The sequence below is a fragment of the Lactuca virosa genome, chromosome 4, assembly GCF_052849685.1.
Source record: "Lactuca virosa cultivar CGN04683 chromosome 4, Lactuca_virosa_CGN04683_v6, whole genome shotgun sequence".
In the NCBI taxonomy this organism is placed as follows: domain Eukaryota; kingdom Viridiplantae; phylum Streptophyta; class Magnoliopsida; order Asterales; family Asteraceae; genus Lactuca; species Lactuca virosa.
In genome coordinates this window covers 138,757,969-138,781,193 of record NC_136429.1, presented here as the reverse complement: position 1 = coordinate 138,781,193, position 23,225 = coordinate 138,757,969, and the positions used below count along the sequence as shown (strand labels likewise).

General features: G+C 36.6%; 1 protein-coding gene across 1 annotated transcript in view; it reads left to right on the top strand.

Moving 5' to 3' along the window:
- The window catches only part of LOC145105110 (uncharacterized), a 31,582-nt gene extending 11,281 nt beyond the window's left edge, over nt 1-20,301 (top strand). The window contains exons 3-5 of the mRNA XM_079042245.1: nt 19,170-19,265; nt 19,350-19,950; nt 20,028-20,301. Of these exons, the coding sequence (XP_078898371.1) occupies nt 19,170-19,265; nt 19,350-19,950; nt 20,028-20,301 (971 nt within the window). The remainder of the gene's footprint in view (nt 1-19,169; nt 19,266-19,349; nt 19,951-20,027) is intronic.
- The last annotated feature ends 2,924 nt before the right edge of the window (nt 20,302-23,225 follow it).

Here is a 23,225-nt window from a genome sequence, read left to right as displayed (position 1 = left end):
ATCCGTGAAAATTTCAAAGTCGAAAAACTTGCTCGGATTTACATCAACGAGATAGTTAGTCGGCATGGCATTCCTCTCAGCATCATTTCAGATCGTGATGGGAGATTTCTCTCTCGGTTTTGGCAATCACTTCAAACAGCCATGGGAACCCGCCTCGATCTCAGTACCGCCTATCATCCTCAGACTGATGGTCAATCTGAGAGGACTATTCAAACACTCGAAGATATGTTGAGGGCGTGTGTCTTGGATTTCGGAGGAAACTGGGACTCTCATTTACCGTTGGTGGAATTCTCCTATAATAACAGTTATCATTCTAGCATCAAGATGCCACCATTTGAGGCATTGTATGGCCGTAAATGCCGATCTCCTATTTGTTGGCATGAAATTGGTGAGTCCCACGTGATTCGCGCAACAGTGGATTCTCCAATCGTTGGTCCTGAGCTTATCCAGGAAACAACCGACAAAATCACTCAGATTCGCGATAACCTTCTCGCAGCTCGTAGCCGACAAAAGAGTTATGCCGACAAGCGACGCAAACCGCTTGAATTTACCCTGGGTGACATGGTCATGTTAAAAGTGTCCCCATGGAAAGGTGTGGTTCGATTTGGACGCAAGGGTAAATTGGCACCACGCTACGTAGGCCCGTTTAAGATCATAAAAAGGATCGGACTAGTAGCCTACGAGTTGGATCTACCAACAGAGCTTAAGAAAGTTCACCCAGTATTTCATATAGCCAACCTCAAGAAGTGTTTAGCAGACGAGAACCTTCATGTTCCTCTCGAGGATATCCAAATCGACGAGACAATGCAATTTACCGAGAAACCCTTGGAAATTGCCGACCGAAAGGAAAAACAACTCAAAAGAAGTCGCATTCCCCTGGTTAAGGTCAGGTGGCAGTCGGCACGTGGACCTGAGTATACATGGGAGCGTGAGGATCATATGCGTACCAAATACCCACAACTTTTCTCTTAAGGTACTCTCTTCTTAAATTTCGGGACGAAATTTCCTAAAGTAGGGGAGACTGTGACATCCGCCTAAAATGGATTCGGGTCAACCCAACCCAATTGGAAATTTAATAAACCCTACTCAAGATTACTTGACGCTAATAGGATCAAAACCCACACACTACGATATAAATTGATGTTAATAGCAACATAGTATAGTACAACGTTATAACTATAAACAAATTAAATTTTGATACCATATTAAAATCAAATCAAAGTATAATGCTCTAATTAAATTAAAAGAATCAAACTTGAATGATATAATTAAACTTCAAATCAAAGTAGATTGTTATAATCAAATAATAACCTATCTTTTATAAAACTCTATTTTTTATAAACTTTACTTTAAATTTTATAAAACTCATATATTAATTATGTAAAAGATGCTTGTGTTAGTGGGAAATTATGAAGACCACCAAAAGCAAAAAGATTATTCCCATGGTCTCCCACTCACACCTCCCATCCACTTTCCTTTCCTTTTTCTCCCAACACATTATTCTCTTCACCACTTAAATCTTCTCTATTCTTGCTCTCACTCTCAATCTCGAAATTTCCTCCAAGAATACTCATATTCCATCCAAGAACAATCTATTATACTCAAATCTTCATCCCTCTTGAAGCATTCATCAAGGTATGTTGTTAAAAGTTTCAAATTCATACAAGAAACAAATTAAATCCACCAAAATATCTAAAACTCATTTTTTTCATAAACCTGATTTTTCTCAGAATACCATCAATAAAATAAGAAGTTCTGGAAATTTTCAGAAAATAACTTATTTTTATTGAATTATCATAATTATTTCAATAAAGTAGGACAATAATTCGCATAAAATACTTGTTGCATTCAATAAATTCTGAGAAAATTCTGGGATGACCTGTATACTGATTAAACATGATATATGAAGTTTCATGCATTTATATTACTGTTTACTATTATTTATGATTTTATTGATTAATTAATAATGAAATATATAAAAAAAATACTTCCCATAGTCACAAATATCTGAAACTTATACACTGGGCTCTACATCATGTTATAAAACTATGGTTAATTTTACAGATTTTTTGAGAATCATTTACTATTTTTCCCGAATTTTGTGTTGTTTAATCATTAAAATATTAAATAAATACTAAAACAGTTCAGAAAAATATACAAATTTTACAGTAATTCATATTGTATGAAATAATGATTTCCTAATAATTTCATAATTTTTCAATACTGTTTACTATTTAAAACTATTTTCCTAAGTATTTAAGCATGTAAAAATACATTTTAATGATTATTTCATATAAATAATTGTTAAAATCTGTAAATAATTATAATTGGGCAAGTTATTATTTTAATAAGAAATTATTAAAATCTGGCCTAAATTGAAAATATAAATTAATTATGCAAAGTAAGTAATTCAATTTAAAATTCATTTAACAAATAAATACCTTAATATTATAATCAAAATGAATTATTGTTAATTCAGCTAATATAAGAATACGTGTCTAATTATTTGTATTAATACTCCATTCTTGTTTAGCAGTTCCTAAACCAAAACTATTAATTATATTAGGTTCTACGCCATTTTGACCCGAATCGTCTATCGTACGACACACGCATTTCGTTTTGGGACTAAAGTGAGTAATCTACCCCATACTTTATAATTTTCAATACTTTTGGGGTGTATCATGTGGTTCTAATATGTTCCAACTTCATTTTATTGTTTTATCACAATTGAGACATTGTTGGGACATTTATACGTGAGTCATTAATTGTATAACTATTGTTCGTTTACGCTACATGTACTTGTAGTGCATTATCATTTTTAGTCTAATCTCCATGACTATGCCCGTATTCTTGAGGTACGTTATGGACAATAATAGCGCTATTGGGTTGACCACCCCGCCTTGGGACGCTAAGGTGATTGATCACACGTGGTTGAGTGTGTATGATGATTAGATGCTCCATCCTATATATATTTATATATATACATATGTATATATATAGGGTGAGGACTTATTGTTGTTGTTATCAATTGTTAATCAATTTTTGATTTATAAACCGTTATCTCAAATACAATTGTTTGGCGACTTCAAAAGAAAACAGATTTCAAATTATAAATGTTTCAACTTCACAATTTTCTCTACTAAAATTTGATTACTCACCAACTCTCGTAGTTGACCTGTTTTTACCCATGATGCAGATTTGAAGAATGAAGAATGATGACAAATAGGTTGTGCCTTAGAAATCCACAAGACAATTTAAATTTGATGTAATAAATGTGGTTTGCATTTGTATTTGTACTTGTATGTTGTGGATCTTGTTTGCATACTTAGTACTTAATTGAATCTAATCACATTATAACCTAGTTGTCATGAGACTTTGAACAATATATCACGCCTTGATCGATTCCGACAAGGATCGGGGTGTGACTGATTGGTATCAGAGCCCTTGACTATAGGGAATTAGGTTAATTGCCTTGACCTAGTCTATAGCCTCTAGGGTCCTCTCGTATGCTAGTTTATAAAATGCACACACAACTGTATGCAATTCGCACTTAGAAAATCCTAGGAATACCTTTGTGTGTTAATTGCTCCCTTATGTGCATACGTATTACTCCTGACACTTATATGTGTGCATACACTTGTGAATATTCTCCACTTTCTCTGAAAATCACACACATACTCAAGTTGTTTAACAAAATGTATATACATATATGTATTCCTTAGAGCTCATAGGAAATTCAAAGTCATCCACTCTAGTTGGGTAGGATCATAGTAATGGACGCATAGTAACTGGAAGGGGGAGGTGCCGGTAGCCCGAAAGTCCTGACTAGGTAAGCATTCGTATACATCCCAATCAACCGAGGGACCAGTTTGCTTATCTGGGGACCAAAGGCGAGAGTTCCCAAACCTATAGGCCAAAGCGCGTCATTCACATTACTTTTGAGCCATCAAAATACCCGACCTTATCAAACGTATCCGAAAGGATACATTCCAAAATGGCCAACTCATTGGACTATTAAGTTCCCTAATGGGCCTAGAAGTGGGAAAGAAATGTGAAAACTTAGTTTTGTGGGGGCCCACGCAAGTGCTACATGTTTCACATTTAGTAACCATGGAAAGCCCAAAAGGTAACCAACACTCCTAACCATGGCCCAACAAGTGTTTTACAATTATTTTACCCAACAATGTCTAAAAACTTTATTTCCATAATCCATTTACAAATAACTCACAAGTCCATATGCGTGTTTCTCGTAGATGGCATTACGACCCCCATACGCTGCTCGCAACAACAGAAGGCTAGCTGCCCTGGTCGCCAAGGAGGTAGCAAACGTCATCCCAACAATTGCAACCCAACTTCATTCTCTTCAGCCACAAGCTCCAGCAACAACTACTCGTTGCTCGTTCAAGCACTTTCGTAACTGCAATCCGCCTTACTTCAAGGGCACCGATGGTGCCACCGCACTCCTCACATGGATTGAAGAAATGGAGAGTACTTTCATCCATAGCGAGTGTCCTGAGGACCTGATGGTCCGTCATGCTACAGGGTGCCTCCTAGGTCATGCTCTCACATGGTGGAACCTAGAAAAACGGGCAAAGGGAGAGGTTGTTGCCTTGGGAATGACCTGGTCAAAACTAAAAGAACGCATGATGGAGAAGTTCTGCCCTGACAGCGAATTGCAAACTCTCGAGGATGAATTCTGGAATCTGAAACAGGAGGGAGGCGACAACGCGACCTACACCAATAGATTCCATGATCTCTCGAGACTCCTACCTCACATGGTTCAACCTATGAAAACTGCAATACGCCGCTACATCAAAGGGTTACCACGCCAGATCCGTGATTCGGTGACCAACAGCAGGCCATCTACCCTAGAATCCGCCATTGAATTAGCAGGTCAACTCAACGAGGACAATGTGAACGATGGTGTCCTCCCACGCAAGGGTTCAAAGATGTCAACTGAAAAGTCGACCCCTGAGACCCCCCTAATTGTCAAGTCCGAGTCCTCCCACCGACATGACAAAAAGAAGCGGAAAAGTCATCACCACAACCATGCTGTTATTACCCCTGCTACTCCTATCACCCAAGTCACCCCACCAGCCCAACCAAATAAAAAGCCGTATACCGGACCTCACCCCCTCTATAACCACTGTAACTATCACCATATGACCACTAGCCCGTGTCGCCTCTGTACGAATTGTGGTCGCTATGGCCACTTGGCGGACACATGTCGTGCACCAAAAACTCAGCGACCACTCTATCTACCCTCAAATCAGCAAACACAAACCCGGTATCCAACTGGAACATGCTTCAACTGTGGTGACCCCACCCATTTCAAAAACGCGTGTCCTAGGTTAGTCAATATCATCAACACCCAAGCCCAGGCAAATCCAACAATGCAGGTTCCAGCTCCCAAAGGCCGAGCCTTTGTCATTACCGCAACCCAAGCAAAGACCGATAACAAGGTCGTAAATGGTACGTTTCTCATAAATAACTGCTATGCGTCAGTACTTTTTGATTCAGGTGCCGATAAAAGTTTTGTGTCTTTGGAATTTGAGCCTATACTTCACACACCTCGCACGATTCTTAATGAGTACTTTACCGTAGAAGTCGCCGATGGAAAATACGTTTCACTCAATGCAGTCATCCAAGATTGCACTTTCGATTTTTCCGGTCATAAATTTTCTGTCAATTTAGTTCCTATGGAACTTGGTAGCTTCGACATCATCGTAGGAATGGATTGGCTATCCCAAAACCATGCTGAAATAGTATGTTACGATAAGTTCATTCGTATTCCTCTCGCCGACGGTCAAAGTCTTCGTATTTATGGCGAGACTCATTCGAAAAAGCTTAGTCTTATGTCATGTACTCAAGCTCGATCATATCTACGAAAAGAATACATGGCTTTCTTATCCCATGTGGTGGAAACAAAGGTCAAAGAAAAGAAGATTGAAGATATTCCGATAGTACGAGACTTTCCCGACATCTTTCCCGATGACGTATCTGGACTCCCTCCAGTACGTGAGCTAGAGTTCCGCATCGATCTTGTTCCTGAGGCTACTCCCATAGCCAAGTCTCCATATCGGTTGGCTCCAACCGAGATGCAAGAATTGGCAAGTCAGCTCCAAGAACTAACCGATAAGGGATTTATCCGCCCTAGTACTTCACCCTGGGGAGCCCCGGTTCTCTTCATCAAAAAGAAAGATGGTTCGTTTCGTATGTGTATCGATTATCGGGAGTTAAATAAATTAACCATCAAGAACCGATATCCGTTACCTCGGATCGATGACCTTTTTGATCAGCTTCAAGGAGCTTCATGCTTCTCAAAAATTGACCTTCGCTCGGGTTATCACCAACTTCGAGTACGGGAAGAAGACATCCCCAAAACCGCTTTCCGAACCCGCTATGGTCATTACGAGTTCACCGTTATGCCTTTCGGCCTAACAAATGCCCCTGCCGTATTCATGGACTTGATGAATCGGGTATTTAAACCTTATCTCGACCGTTTTGTTATTGTCTTTATTGATGACATCCTCATTTACTCAAAGACAAGGGCAGAGCATGAAAGACACCTTCGCCTAACTCTCCAAACGTTGCAAGGAAATCGGCTCTATGCCAAATTTTCGAAATGCGAGTTTTGGTTAAATGAGGTACAATTCCTTGGTCATATTGTAAGTGACAAGGGTATTTTAGTCGATCCCGCAAAAGTTGAAGCAGTCCAGAATTGGAAAGCCCCCCGTACCCCCAAGGAAATTCGGTCCTTCCTTGGTTTAGCCGGCTATTACCGGCGTTTCATTTCAAATTTCTCAAAGATTGCTTTACCGCTTACTTCTCTCACTTGCAAGGGTACACCATTTGATTGGGGACCCAAGCAGGAATACGCTTTCCAAACCCTTAAACAAAGTTTGTGTGACGCTCCGATTCTTACACTCCCTGAAGGATCCGAAGATTTCGTGGTATTCTGCGATGCCTCCAATCTCGGTCTAGGTTGTGCTTTGATGCAAAGGGGAAAGGTTATAGCTTACGCATCACGACAACTCAAAATCCACGAAAGGAATTATACGACTCATGATTTGGAGCTCGGTGCCGTGATTTTCGCTCTTAAAATTTGGAGGCATTACCTTTACGGCACTAAATGCGTAATTTTCACCGACCACAAGAGCTTGCAACATATTCTTAATCAAAAGGAACTCAATATGAGGCAAAGACGATGGGTCGAGCTCCTAAATGATTACGAGTGTGAAATACGTTATCATCCGGGCAAGGCAAACGTCGTAGCCGACGCGTTAAGCCGAAAAGAACATGCCCATGCATTTCATCTAATATGTTCTCCTATCTTGTCCAATCTCAGCGACCGAATTCGAGGAGCCCAACACTCGGCAATTACCGAAAATGACATGCCCACGGGAATTGATGGGGAGTTGGAAACTAAATCTGATGGCATTTTCTATTATCAAGATCGCATCTGGATCCCAGATCGTGACAATCTTCGTATATTCCTGATGGAAGAAATCCATAAAACCCGATATTCCATTCATCCGGGCACTGACAAGATGTATCATGGCCTGAGAACCAATTATTGGTGGTCGGGAATGAAAAAGGATATTGCTTTATTCGTGGCCAAATGTCTTACATGTTCCAGGGTCAAAGTAGAACATCAACGAACCTCTGGACTATTGGTCCAACCAGAAATCCCCAGGTGGAAATGGGAAGCGATCGCCATGGATTTCGTAACCAAACTTCCCCGTACCACAAAAGGACACGACAGCATTTGGATAATCATTGACCGTTTGACCAAATCCGCTCATTTCCTTCCCATCCGTGAAAATTTCAAAGTCGAAAAACTTGCTCGGATTTACATCAACGAGATAGTTAGTCGGCATGGCATTCCTCTCAGCATCATTTCAGATCGTGATGGGAGATTTCTCTCTCGGTTTTGGCAATCACTTCAAACAGCCATGGGAACCCGCCTCGATCTCAGTACCGCCTATCATCCTCAGACTGATGGTCAATCTGAGAGGACTATTCAAACACTCGAAGATATGTTGAGGGCGTGTGTCTTGGATTTCGGAGGAAACTGGGACTCTCATTTACCGTTGGTGGAATTCTCCTATAATAACAGTTATCATTCTAGCATCAAGATGCCACCATTTGAGGCATTGTATGGCCGTAAATGCCGATCTCCTATTTGTTGGCATGAAATTGGTGAGTCCCACGTGATTCGCGCAACAGTGGATTCTCCAATCGTTGGTCCTGAGCTTATCCAGGAAACAACCGACAAAATCACTCAGATTCGCGATAACCTTCTCGCAGCTCGTAGCCGACAAAAGAGTTATGCCGACAAGCGACGCAAACCGCTTGAATTTACCCTGGGTGACATGGTCATGTTAAAAGTGTCCCCATGGAAAGGTGTGGTTCGATTTGGACGCAAGGGTAAATTGGCACCACGCTACGTAGGCCCGTTTAAGATCATAAAAAGGATCGGACTAGTAGCCTACGAGTTGGATCTACCAACAGAGCTTAAGAAAGTTCACCCAGTATTTCATATAGCCAACCTCAAGAAGTGTTTAGCAGACGAGAACCTTCATGTTCCTCTCGAGGATATCCAAATCGACGAGACAATGCAATTTACCGAGAAACCCTTGGAAATTGCCGACCGAAAGGAAAAACAACTCAAAAGAAGTCGCATTCCCCTGGTTAAGGTCAGGTGGCAGTCGGCACGTGGACCTGAGTATACATGGGAGCGTGAGGATCATATGCGTACCAAATACCCACAACTTTTCTCTTAAGGTACTCTCTTCTTAAATTTCGGGACGAAATTTCCTAAAGTAGGGGAGACTGTGACATCCGCCTAAAATGGATTCGGGTCAACCCAACCCAATTGGAAATTTAATAAACCCTACTCAAGATTACTTGACGCTAATAGGATCAAAACCCACACATTACGATATAAATTGATGTTAATAGCAACATAGTATAGTACAACATTATAACTATAAACAAATTAAATTTTGATACCATATTAAAATCAAATCAAAGTATAATGCTCTAATTAAATTAAAAGAATCAAACTTGAATGATATAATTAAACTTCAAATCAAAGTAGATTGTTATAATCAAATAATAACCTATCTTTTATAAAACTCTATTTTTTATAAACTTTACTTTAAATTTTATAAAACTCATATATTAATTATGTAAAAGATGCTTGTGTTAGTGGGAAATTATGAAGACCACCAAAAGCAAAAAGATTATTCCCATGGTCTCCCACTCACACCTCCCATCCACTTTCCTTTCCTTTTTCTCCCAACACATTATTCTCTTCACCACTTAAATCTTCTCTATTCTTGCTCTCACTCTCAATCTCGAAATTTCCTCCAAGAATACTCATATTCCATCCAAGAACAATCTATTATACTCAAATCTTCATCCCTCTTGAAGCATTCATCAAGGTATGTTGTTAAAAGTTTCAAATTCATACAAGAAACAAATTAAATCCACCAAAATATCTAAAACTCATTTTTTTCATAAACCTGATTTTTCTCAGAATACCATCAATAAAATAAGAAGTTCTGGAAATTTTCAGAAAATAACTTATTTTTATTGAATTATCATAATTATTTCAATAAAGTAGGGCAATAATTCGCATAAAATACTTGTTGCATTCAATAAATTCTGAGAAAATTCTGGGATGACCTGTATACTGATTAAACATGATATATGAAGTTTCATGCATTTATATTACTGTTTACTATTATTTATGATTTTATTGATTAATTAATAATGAAATATATAAAAAAAATACTTCCCATAGTCACAAATATCTGAAACTTATACACTGGGCTCTACATCATGTTATAAAACTATGGTTAATTTTACAGATTTTTTGAGAATCATTTACTATTTTTCCCGAATTTTGTGTTGTTTAATCATTAAAATATTAAATAAATACTAAAACAGTTCAGAAAAATATACAAATTTTACAGTAATTCATATTGTATGAAATAATGATTTCCTAATAATTTCATAATTTTTCAATACTGTTTACTATTTAAAACTATTTTCCTAAGTATTTAAGCATGTAAAAATACATTTTAATGATTATTTCATATAAATAATTGTTAAAATCTGTAAATAATTATAATTGGGCAAGTTATTATTTTAATAAGAAATTATTAAAATCTGGCCTAAATTGAAAATATAAATTAATTATGCAAAGTAAGTAATTCAATTTAAAATTCATTTAACAAATAAATACCTTAATATTATAATCAAAATGAATTATTGTTAATTCATCTAATATAAGAATACGTGTCTAATTATTTGTATTAATACTCCATTCTTGTTTAGCAGTTCCTAAACCAAAACTATTAATTATATTAGGTTCTACGTCATTTTGACCCGAATCGTCTATCGTACGACACACACATTTCGTTTTGGGACTAAAGTGAGTAATCTACCCCATACTTTATAATTTTCAATACTTTTGGGGTGTATCATGTGGTTCTAATATGTTCCAACTTCATTTTATTGTTTTATCACAATTGAGACATTGTTGGGACATTTATACGTGAGTCATTAATTGTATAACTATTGTTCGTTTACGCTACATGTACTTGTAGTGCATTATCATTTTTAGTCTAATCTCCATGACTATGCCCGTATTCTTGAGGTACGTTATGGACAATAATAGCGCTATTGGGTTGACCACCCCGCCTTGGGACGCTAAGGTGATTGATCACACGTGGTTGAGTGTGTATGATGATTAGATGCTCCATCCTATATATATTTATATATATACATATGTATATATATAGGGTGAGGACTTATTGTTGTTGTTATCAATTGTTAATCAATTTTTGATTTATAAACCGTTATCTCAAATACAATTGTTTGGCGACTTCAAAAGAAAACAGATTTCAAATTATAAATGTTTCAACTTCACAATTTTCTCTACTAAAATTTGATTACTCACCAACTCTCGTAGTTGACCTGTTTTTACCCATGATGCAGATTTGAAGAATGAAGAATGATGACAAATAGGTTGTGCCTTAGAAATCCACAAGACAATTTAAATTTGATGTAATAAATGTGGTTTGCATTTGTATTTGTACTTGTATGTTGTGGATCTTGTTTGCATACTTAGTACTTAATTGAATCTAATCACATTATAACCTAGTTGTCATGAGACTTTGAACAATATATCACGCCTTGATCGATTCCGACAAGGATCGGGGTGTGACTGATTGGTATCAGAGCCCTTGACTATAGGGAATTAGGTTAATTGCCTTGACCTAGTCTATAGCCTCTAGGGTCCTCTCGTATGCTAGTTTATAAAATGCACACACAACTGTATGCAATTCGCACTTAGAAAATCCTAGGAATACCTTTGTGTGTTAATTGCTCCCTTATGTGCATACGTATTACTCCTGACACTTATATGTGTGCATACACTTGTGAATATTCTCCACTTTCTCTGAAAATCACACACATACTCAAGTTGTTTAACAAAATGTATATACATATATGTATTCCTTAGAGCTCATAGGAAATTCAAAGTCATCCACTCTAGTTGGGTAGGATCATAGTAATAGTAACTGGAAGGGGGAGGTGCCGGTAGCCCGAAAGTCCTGACTAAGTAAGCATTCGTATACATCCCAATCAACCGAGGGACCAGTTTGCTTATCTGGGGACCAAAGGCGAGAGTTCCCAAACCTATAGGCCAAAGCGCGTCATTCACATTACTTTTGAGCCATCAAAATACCCGACCTTATCAAACGTATCCGAAAGGATACATTCCAAAATGGCCAACTCATTGGACTATTAAGTTCCCTAATGGGCCTAGAAGTGGGAAAGAAATGTGAAAACTTAGTTTTGTGGGGGCCCACGCAAGTGCTACATGTTTCACATTTAGTAACCATGGAAAGCCCAATTGTCATGGCCTTTCATTTCCATGATCCATGGGTACAAATAAACCATGGAGCATCCATGATGCATCTTATGGGTTTTAGCCCAACTTGACAATCCATGGAGCATTAGCCCACTATATAAGTATGGATGATTTACACAATCAACCCATATATTTAATTAGTCTTCTTTTGATCACTTAATTAATACTAGATTAATTCTTGATCAATACTAATTAAATAATCTTATTAATATATTAGAACTTATAATATATTAACCAACCTTAAGTGTTATTTCTCTCATTATAGTCTATCCAAATGCATGATGCCATGCAACCCAAATGGACCATGTCGGGTCGGGTCAAGTCTTACCAATTATAGTTATGGACTTAGACATTAATCCAACAGTCTCCCACTTGGATAAGTCTAAAATTATTATTGCGTATGACTTCAAGAACGACTGGCAATCGTAGCTCTCAAAAGCTTCCGTCGAACTCTGACCTTGCCGATGATCTCTGACCTTTGTTAATGTCTTGTCCATTAGATAAGGGATCATATATTCCTCCATTCTAGATATCATATGGACTGAGACATGGATTGTAAATCATTCTCTCTGTCCAGTTGTTGTTTCCCGATTTCCGATTCATGACGACTGACTGATTGAACAAATCAAATCAGTCATGGATGGGCTAAGCACTCACATGTGTCATCGCTAAATCATCGAGGGGCCCACAGATATCGCTTTTATCCCGAAGGTAAAAGGAATGGATAAACTTCGACTCATATGGCTTGTTCTACTACTTGTTGAATCATACACAAAGACACGTTTTATAACATCGAGTTACCAGTGCGTTTTCGTGCAATCAATGTACAACCAACACATAGTAACAACTCATATCTCTAGGTTTGAAGAATATAAGATATTATCATCTCATGATCACTCGTGATAAAATCCATGAAGTGATTCAAATGAGCGTGTGTTGAATCCAATACTCAGAACTTATGAGCACTCATGAGTGTTGTAGCACCACTTTGTCCACCAACTTGGACCTCTACAAGCCAACTCATGACAGTCTTGATTCATATCTACTTCCAACATATGATCGACTGTGGATGGTTTGAATAACTTAATCATTTAGGAAGAGCGACTTAGTTATTCAGGAAGTCAAAACATGCAAAGAGAAACACAAGAATAAATGAATCAAATATGGTATCAAACCCTATGAATATAAATAAACACTTTTATTTATCACCATACTGATTACTCATTATTCATTATTTCGGTTTTATCAACTTTATACTTGAATTAAAAACACTAGTTGTCCCATGCTCCAAGCATGTACACTATGTTTTTCTTAAACAATAGCTTTGCCATACACCAAGTATGCACTCTATGTTTGTCTATGACTTTGTGAACTAGATCGATTGAACATACTTTCAATGATTCTGTTTTCACACTCCCAAATCCGTATCAAAAAATGTAAGAATTCCAAATTCCTATCATTTATCGAAATTTGTTTAGATTTTAAACTTATATGCACTGACCACTTGTAATGAAAGTGTACAAAGTTACAAAGACTTGTCAACAATCATTATAAGGTATTCCAATGTAGTTCAACTCCATGGAAACTAAGTCTCATATTCAAGGTACATTGCTTTGAACATGCTTCATGCATTAAGTTTTCTAATCTTACACAAAGAACTTCCACCTATGGAGACAACTCCAAATTCTCATTTTGACTATCACTTCTGAACAAGAGATGCCTCTTTTCAGAATATGTCAATATGGTCCTTCCAAAATTAGCACTATACTTCCAACTGTCCCTGAGCAACCAATCTTTGGTAAGCCTTAGATTGTCCTCGACAATTGCTTAATCCTTTTAGTCATATCCAATTCTAGACCTTTTCCCTTCTTAATGCCCCAGGCATTTGAAAAATTTAGAAAGGACAAATATTATAGCACATGCAATCGATCCTGTACCCAAAGCAAATGGGACACGATTCATGATGTCTCACATAAAGACATGATTCTAGACTAGTCTTTTGCTACAATATTTTTATTTGCCATGTTCTCTAAAGTTGTCTATGAAGAGGGATGCCGTAATCATAATCGAATTTTGAGAACGCAATATATGGAATTTCCTTAAGTTGAACCAATCCAACATGAAATTCATATATATATATATATATATATATATATATATATATATATATATATATATATATATATATATATATTCTTGACTAAAGATGATTAAGGTCTCAATCTAAGCCTTTAGAACTGAAATGAAGTATATCCTCTCCCTTAATTATAGTAAAACAACTTTTTCAACCCCTGCAACTTCACGAATTGAAAGTTTTGTTTTTAATAATTAACATTGCTAACTTGCAATACTTATCATAATTATCATGCTCCCACTAACATGATGATTATTAGCATAACACTTATGCTCCCACTAGCTTTGACATGTAATCAGAAATCAGCTGGACTTCTAGAAATCAATACTTTATTGACTTTCTTACCAAAGTTCAGACTTCTGATACGAGATTGCTTTGATAAAACTTTATCAAAATTATACACCTTTCCTTAGATAGCATGCATGTGTGTCTAAACAATTTCAGAACTATGAAAAGGGATGCCGTAATCATAGTCTCAATTGTTTAGACCTTTTGCCATCTGCTTCAAATCTACTTGATGGAAGTGTTTCCTCACCATCATTTTCATGAATCGGAGAGAAACCTTATGACCCTTAGATTTTATGGTGTATATGTTCTTATCCATGTGAATCTGTCAAAACCATAATCACAAGACACGGTTAATGACAAATCCAAACTCATATGGACTGAACTCAATCTGAATTTCTTGCCACCTGGCAGCTCAAGGGCCTGCCATTTCTTCCAAGTTGTTATGCAACCAATTGAGAACTCTAAGAACTCATATGCAAAGACAACTTTAACTGGAATGGGCACAGAAATAGAAATATGTCAACACGATAGGTTATAAACCTCACGTCGTGTGCTAGTGTTAAACTACAGGTTATTATTCTTGATTAGACCTTGAAGCTTTCAGAATCTCTAAGACTCCCACTGTCCTCTTGACATATAAGACTATCTTGCCAAATATTCAAGAGATAGTGCAGCTTCTTTATCAAGACAAACACTTCACACACTTGGCCTATGTTGGTCTTTATTTAACCCAAAACATCACAACTTACCAATTTCAAATGTACAAGAGTAGGACACTTTTACTCTTACATTTGACAAGTGTTTTGAACCTTTCTTTAAGATATGTCACTCAACTTACAGTCTTGGAGTATGACTCTAAGACTTGTTTTGAAACGAAGTATGACTCATCTTCTCGATTTAACCATTTCAATAATTCATGACTCCTCTTCTTAGTCATAAGAATGCACTAAGATGTCCTTAGAAGACCAATTGTGATGTGGTTCTTTAATCATTAAGATGATCACAAAACATGATACTAAAGTACTCTCCAATCTTTTCAAATTTGAGAAACATTTATCTTTCTGCCTAATTTGATTCTTCTCATTCGTTCTGCCATACTTTGCGACTTTTCCAATGTTTCAGAATTATACTTAAACTTTTGAGTATAACCATATTTACTAAACTTTAGTAAATCATGACGAATAGTCTTAACGAGCTTTGTGGTGGACATGACCAGTGCACAAGAATGTGTACTCGATCCCTTTAGTCCTTTACTTGACTCACATATACATGTGAACAAGGAATTAGTCTTAATTTTCCAAAGCTGAAAGTTCTCATTCATCATACTATACAACTGGCATGATTCCAAGTTTCGATCCAATTGAGAACTTGGGTGATGAGAGTCTTTCCTTATTTGGTAAATTTAGACACTACCACAAACGAAAGAATCAAGTCCATTTTTTTCTTTTTTTTCAAATATTGCTATCAATGAAATCATATAAACAACCATTTTCACAAATGCCACTTGTAAGGATATTTAAAATAAATATAAAATTAAAACCTTTTATTTTATTTCAAACCTTTGCGGAAAAAACTTATCCTTACAGTGCAAATGCATATGAAAAACTTGTTGTTATCTATTCCTAAGCAATATATCATAACTTCTAAGTAACAACTTCAAAAATTCTGATCACCGAACCATGCGATCGAAATCCATCTTCGCGATCAGAATCAGCATATACTTCCTTTAAGTTTCTTCACTTTCTTTGATTCTTAAAGCATCAACATGTGACCTAGTCACATCATGTAATGAGAATCTCATAATAGAAACTTAACAGAGTTAGACAGTGGACTTTTACCTGAAGAAGAGTCAAACTTCTTAACTTGATCAACCTTATGATCTTTCAGGTGAATAGGCAGCTTCGCAATCAATGCCCCTTCCTTTTGGCAAGAGAAACATATGGACTCTTTGGGAATGGTGTATTGGATTATCACAGACTTGCCTTTCTCTTTACCATTTGGTCAACCGAGTTGACTATGGACAATCCCTTTCCATTGGGAAGAGAAAGCTTTTACTGGGTATCCAATGTTACCATTGTCAATGTCCATTGAAGGCTTGGGAGTTGATCTACTAATCAGATTTGCTCTGCCAGTGCTCCAAATCATTGCTGATTAAGCACCCCAAAGCAAATAGATAAGATCATTAAGGGTCATGTCATAGTCTGTTTCATAGGAGTCCCAAAGGAACTCAATATGTGACTTAGAAAGTGATTGAGCATCCAACTTTCTTAAGACTTTGACACCCAACTCTTCCGGCTTGTCAATATGTGACTTCATCTCCAAGATGCGATCACACATAGACCTTGCTTGCCAATAGGGCTTCAGTGACCTTAAACTTGTGGGTTAGGGAGAATAATTGGAGGAGGTGGAGGAAGTGAAGTTCCATGAGATTTGGGAAGATCATAGATGTCTGAACTAGACATCTTTTGGGAGATATTCAAGATAGTTGAATTAAAGTCCTTAATATAACACCCAATATGAGATATTAAGGCTAGGACCCAACACAATACTTTTATAACTTGGAAGAGGGATGCCGTAATCCAAGCTATAGAATATTTGAAGGTAGGTGAATGACGATTCACCAATTTCCACCATGAAAACGAAATAATTTAATTAGGTTTTACTTGGATTTGAAACTCCTAGATCTTTTGAGATTCATTGAACTTTTCAATGGCATGTTTCAATCTCGAGTGTGCCCTTCAGGTTTTGTGACTGGGATGCCGAGGATCACAAAACAAGGTGTGAAGTAACCATGCAAATTACTTGGTACCCTTAGTATTTACCCCTTAATCGATGTGTCGGTTAACCACACGCGCTCCACCGATACTATGATAAATATTAAGTTACCCTTCGCCTACCTTGTTAAATCAAGCTAGTGTGCCGGTTAACCACACACGCTCCACTAACCGACTTAAGCAAAGTGCAAAGTGTAATTTCATGGATTAGCACCTTATTCACATTTTCCTAAGTAACTAAGATTGGGAATTTATAAGTGCTTAGTTACTCAGTATTTATCATTAATACTTTTAATGAAGGGAGAATTATAGTCCTTGTCCTACCCGTTCGGCTAACGACCCTCCACCAGTCAAGGAAGTGGTGGGTGAGAGTGGACACCCATTAAACTGCCATTTTATAGGCAGTAACCTTATACCCCCCTTATAGACCGGCTTCGTGAATGAGGCCTACTAATGGTAAGACTGACTTGCTCTTATACATATATATATATATATATATATATATATATATATATATATATATATATATATATTATTAACTTATAATATTATAAAGTATAAGGGTTGAATTTTAACTTTTAAAACTCTAAGGGCTTAACTTGGAATTAAAGTATTCTTGAGGGAAACTTTACATATTTCAAAACTTGAGGGCAAGTTTTGAAAATATTGAAAACTAATTAATTCCATAACTTATGTGTTTAAAGTAGTTTCAATTAAAAAACTCTTCAAGTTCCATAACTTGAGGACAAGTTATGGAAGACTTTAAACTAATAAAAGAATGTAACTTTTCTTTATTTTTGTAACTTATGGAACTAATTAAGGTTACACATTTTATTACTTAATGAAGTGACTCTTGAACCTCCATAACTTGAGGACAAGTTATGGAGTCATAAAACCATTCAATGAAGACAAGACTCTTCATTTTGTAACCTTTGCCAACTTTTATGAGTTTTAAGAAACTTTAATGTGACTTTTCATGTAACTTGAGGACAAGTTACACAAACACATTTTAGAATCATCTCTTAGATTAAAATGGATTGAAAACAACAATTTCTAATAATTTTTCTATTAATCTAAGCAACTCATAAGAACAAGATAATTTAATCAAACTTTTTCATGTAATTAGACTAACCATTAAACTAATACAAAACATGAATCTATTGACAATTATCTTTGAAATTGGATTAGAATGAACATTACCACATCAAAAACAGGTTTATAGGTTCAAAAACAGCTTATGGTAATGTTTCTAGTCCATTTCTAGCCAAAAAACTCGAAGATATGTTGTTAGGGGCTCCTACTCGTCGAGTGTATCAAGTTAGAATTACATACCTCTTTGATGTAGAATGACTTCATGAAGCTTGAGTGCCTAGTGCCCCAAGTGTGACACTTCAAATGGTTCACACAACACCAAATACACTTGGAATAACTTGAGAGAATTGGAACACTTCATCAAATCGGCTAGCCCTTTCTATCACCCATAGTCGACGATTTTCTCCAAGAATAAGATCATTATATAGTTAGGGTTACACCATGTAAACCCTAATTGTCATGGCCTTTCATTTCCATGATCCATGGGTACAAATACACCATGGAGCATCCATGGAGCATCTTATGGGTTTTAGCCTAACTTGACAATCCATGGAGCATTAGCCCACTATATAAGTATGAATGATTTACACAATCAACCCATATATTTAATTAGTCTTCTTTTGATCACTTAATTAATACTAGATTAATTCTTGATCAATACTAATTAAATAATCTTATTAATATATTAGAACTTATAATATATTAACCAACCTTCAGTGTTATTTCTCTCATTATAGTCTATCCAAATGCATGATGCCATGCAACCCAAATGGACCATGCCGGGTCGAGTCAAGTCTTACCAATTATAGTTATGGACTTAGACATTAATCCAACAACGCTGAGCATCGTTATTGTCTTCATCATATCCATGAAAACATGAAAGCTAATTGGAGGGGAAAGTAATTCAAAGACCTGCTATGGGATTGTGCAAAAGCATCTACTGTTCAACAGTTTCAACGATCAATGGAGGAACTTAGAAAACTTAATAATGATGCGTATGAGTGGCTTAAAACATTCCTCCTCAACATTGGTCTTATTCACACTTTACAGATAGATTTTAATGTTAGATCATTAGTTTGTAAGAATGACTGATGCATTATTATTGATTTATCAGGTAGAGCTCATACATATGCTATGCTTAACAATATGTGTGAATCTCTTAATAGTAAGATTGTTGAAGGTCATGATGTACCAATCATTACATGTTTGGAGTACATTAGAGAGTACTTAATGAAGAAAATTTTAACTGTACAAAAGGAAATTGATAAAGCTACAGGCCCCTTAACTCCTACAGCTACCATATGTGTTGGAAAACTGAAGAAAGAGGCTACACAATTAAGGTCTGTTTTCTGTGGGAATGGGAAATATCAAGTCAGTAAAAATCTTCTGGAACAGTTCGTGGTAGATATGGGCCAACAAACATGTTCATGTAGAAGGTGGGAACTAACAGGGATACCATGTGCACATACAGTAGCAACTATATGGGAGATGTTGAAGAACAAAGAAATTGATAAGATACTAAAACATTGGGTCCATCGAACGTATTGGTTAGAAACATGGAAGAATATGTATTCTTTTACAATTCAGCCAATCAATGGAAGGAACATGTGGGAGAAGTCTACATGCCCTACAACCTTACTCCCTCCAAAACACCATGTGCCCATTGGAAGACTAAAGAAAAAAGAAGGAGATCTGCCATGGAGGTTGAGGATTTGGTGAAAGGTAACCAATTGTCAAGAGCACAAAAGTCAGTGACATGTTCTAAGTGTAACAAAAGTGGGCATAATGCAAGGACTTGCAAGGGACAGAAGGCTGGTGGTTCTCAAACTTCAAGGAATGTTGGTGGATCACAAACTTCAAGGAATGTTGGTGGTGCTGGAAGTGCAAAAGTGAAGGCTGGTGGATCACAAACTTCAAGGAATGTTGGTGGTGCTGGAAGTGCAAAAGTGAAAGCTGGTGGATCACAAACTTCAAGGAATGTTGGTGGTACTGGAAGTGCAAAAGTGAAGGATAGAAGTGCAAAAGTGAAGGCATGTGTTAGCAAAAAAGGGAAAGGTGTCCCATAAATGTGGCTTTTAGGTTCTTATGTATTGTTTTGGTTGATGTTGAAAAACATTGTCTTATTTTGAACTAGGTTATATGTTGTCATGGTTGTGTTGATTGCTTTTGAAAAACAATGTTGTAATTATAGTATCTAGTTCTGTACATTGCCTTTGACAAACAATGTAATCTTTTGATTGCTTTTGGCATTGCTTTTATTTTGGTCACCTGTTTTGCTCATTTTTTGACAAACAATGTAATCTTTTGATTGCTTTTAACAATGTAGTTTTAGAAATGTCCCAGTATACTTCACAAATTGTAAAATACAATCAAGTTCAACAAAATATCATTTTCATTGATAAAAGGGTACCCTTGATACAAATAAGATTCATTACAAGCATTGTAAACAACTGCAACTACATCAATTGATCTTAAACCTAACACTACAACTTGTAAACAATTATCCCAAAAAGCAAAAACCAACTGATTAATAACAATGTCTTCAGATTCTGATTTTGGACCTCAAGTTCTTGAATTCGGATTTCAAGCCCCTCATTTTTTATTTCCGCCTCATGACCATGCTTTTCTTCATCTACCCACTTAATAAAGCCAGACCTTGGTCCCTGTACTGTCAATGGCTTCGATTAGCATATACACATACTAGGGTTAAAATACAAAATCCCCCAAAACAATTACAACATCATACCTCTAACGGGCAAGCATAAAATGCCCTACCTAGGTTTCTTTTCGTAGTTGAAGTCTGTATAACGCCTATCGCACCACAATTGCATTTCACCATTTTTAATCGGCTGTGAGAAGAAAGGTGGGAGGAGAAGGCTGCGATTGAGAAATAAATGAGGGAGGAAGACGAATAAACCATGTTTAAAGACTGGGTGATATGAAAAGACAAAAATACCCCCAACGTGCTTATCACGTGGGGGGGGGGGTTCTAACCACAAAACAGACGGAATGTTAAGTGACGGGACCAAGCGGGTTACGATTTTTAACATTAGGGATCATCCGAGTTAAAAATCTTGCTCAGGGACTAGGTGTGCAGGTTACCCCAAACCACAGGGACCATCTGTGTAATTTACCCTTTATTTTTTTATTTTTTCCTATTTGACCCTTTTAATCATTTTTGCATAAAAGAAAAGTAAAATTTGAGGGTTTTTTCGAGAAAAACTAAAAAAGTTGAGGGTTTATTTGGAATCATTTAAAAGTTTGAAGGTTTTTTTTCGAAAAAACAATACAAAGTTGAGGCTTTTTCGAAAAAAATATCATGATATTTTTCAGACAAAAAATAAATTTAAGTTTTAATCTGAAAAAACATAAAATATAATGTTTTTTCTAAATTAACCCTTAATTAAACATTTTAAAAAAATTATATCTCGAGTTATTCATCATCAGACTCTGTGTCGTTGTGGGTTCTTTGAGGAATCTCCCCCTCAAAATATGAATCAGGGTAAACAACACTCAAAATAACAATAGCTTGTGCCATAAACCCCAAGTCGAGAAACCCTTTATACTCATCAGTCTCAGATTGATCACCAACGTCTGGAATAAGTTGATCGTTGTTTGCTGCATCAACGTCTGGGATGTTGCTCTCTTGTTCAACTACAACGAATTCTTTTGATTATCATCCCTTTCTGATTCAGACATTTCAGGCAGAGATAGAGTTGTTTGAGTCACCATTTGCTGATCAATGCTCCCTTGACTATTCTCCCCCTTTTTAGCATCGTTAGTTTAGGGAGGGGAGCCAAGAGGTTGTGAAGGAGTGTGAGGAGGGGGTGATATGGTAGAGGAGGAGGTGGATGTGGATTTGATGATGAAGGTGGAGAATGAGGAAGATTATCACCTGAAGAATTTAGTGGAGTGTCATCAATAACCATATAATAATAATGATCAAAGGTTATAATGTGTTTCATACCAACCACATCCTTTTATACTCTAGTCAATATTTTTTCCCTTAGATTGAGTTATCTACACCAATAGAGAGAGTTGAGAGAGCATAGTAGTTGGAAAGTTGGAGCTAAATTCCCCCTAATAAAAGAAAACATTTTGAATAGGTGTTGGCATAGGAGGAACAATTGCAACTTGAGGAGAAGAAGACGTTGATCTTGGACAAATCACATCTCTAATTAGTGGATTAGTAGTTTCCATTTGAGGTGGGTTTGATCCATGTTGTACAATATCATCTCCATAGGGAGTGGATGAAGAAATAGAGGAGAATCGAATGTGATTGTTCAATCTTGGATGAGAATTCATTCCCTGAACAGAAGTTTCACCTTTATCACTGACATGTTCATCCTCTTCATCTTCAACATCTTCTTCATCACCATCGCCTTCTTCATCATCATCCTTATGATCCTCTTCTTCAGATTAAGATGATTCAACAGTGTAGGGATTTGCAATCTAGTTTTCCATCCTCTGGGTAATATGCATATCGCGATCAGAAGGAGCAAAATTGATGATCTTTGAGAAGAGGGTTGGAAGTGGAATGATGTCTCTGTGATTAATGTTATAACCTTCTTCATTATGAGTTAAAATCAGTCCAAGCCAACGGGGATAAGGAACATATGTTGGCTTCTTATTCCCAGTGATACAATCAATCAACTGATCAAGAAAGAGTTGAGCAAAATCCAATCTTTTGTTGCACACCATGGAATACAAAATTCTTTGCTCGAAAAGATTCAGTTGATCTAAGCTCCCAGTTTTGCGTCTAAGGCATTTACCAATTACCCCTAATAGATACTACCACCCTACACCAAACACACAGACGAAGAGTGTATTTGGATGGATCACGAGAGGTGTCATGAAGGGAAAAGTTATACCCCAATGTTTCACAAATGAACTTTTCATTTTTCTTCCGATGGAATTTCAGAATAGTTTCTTGATCGAGGAAGATGAAGAGCAGTTCAAAAATATTCCACATCAATAGTAACCCTAATTG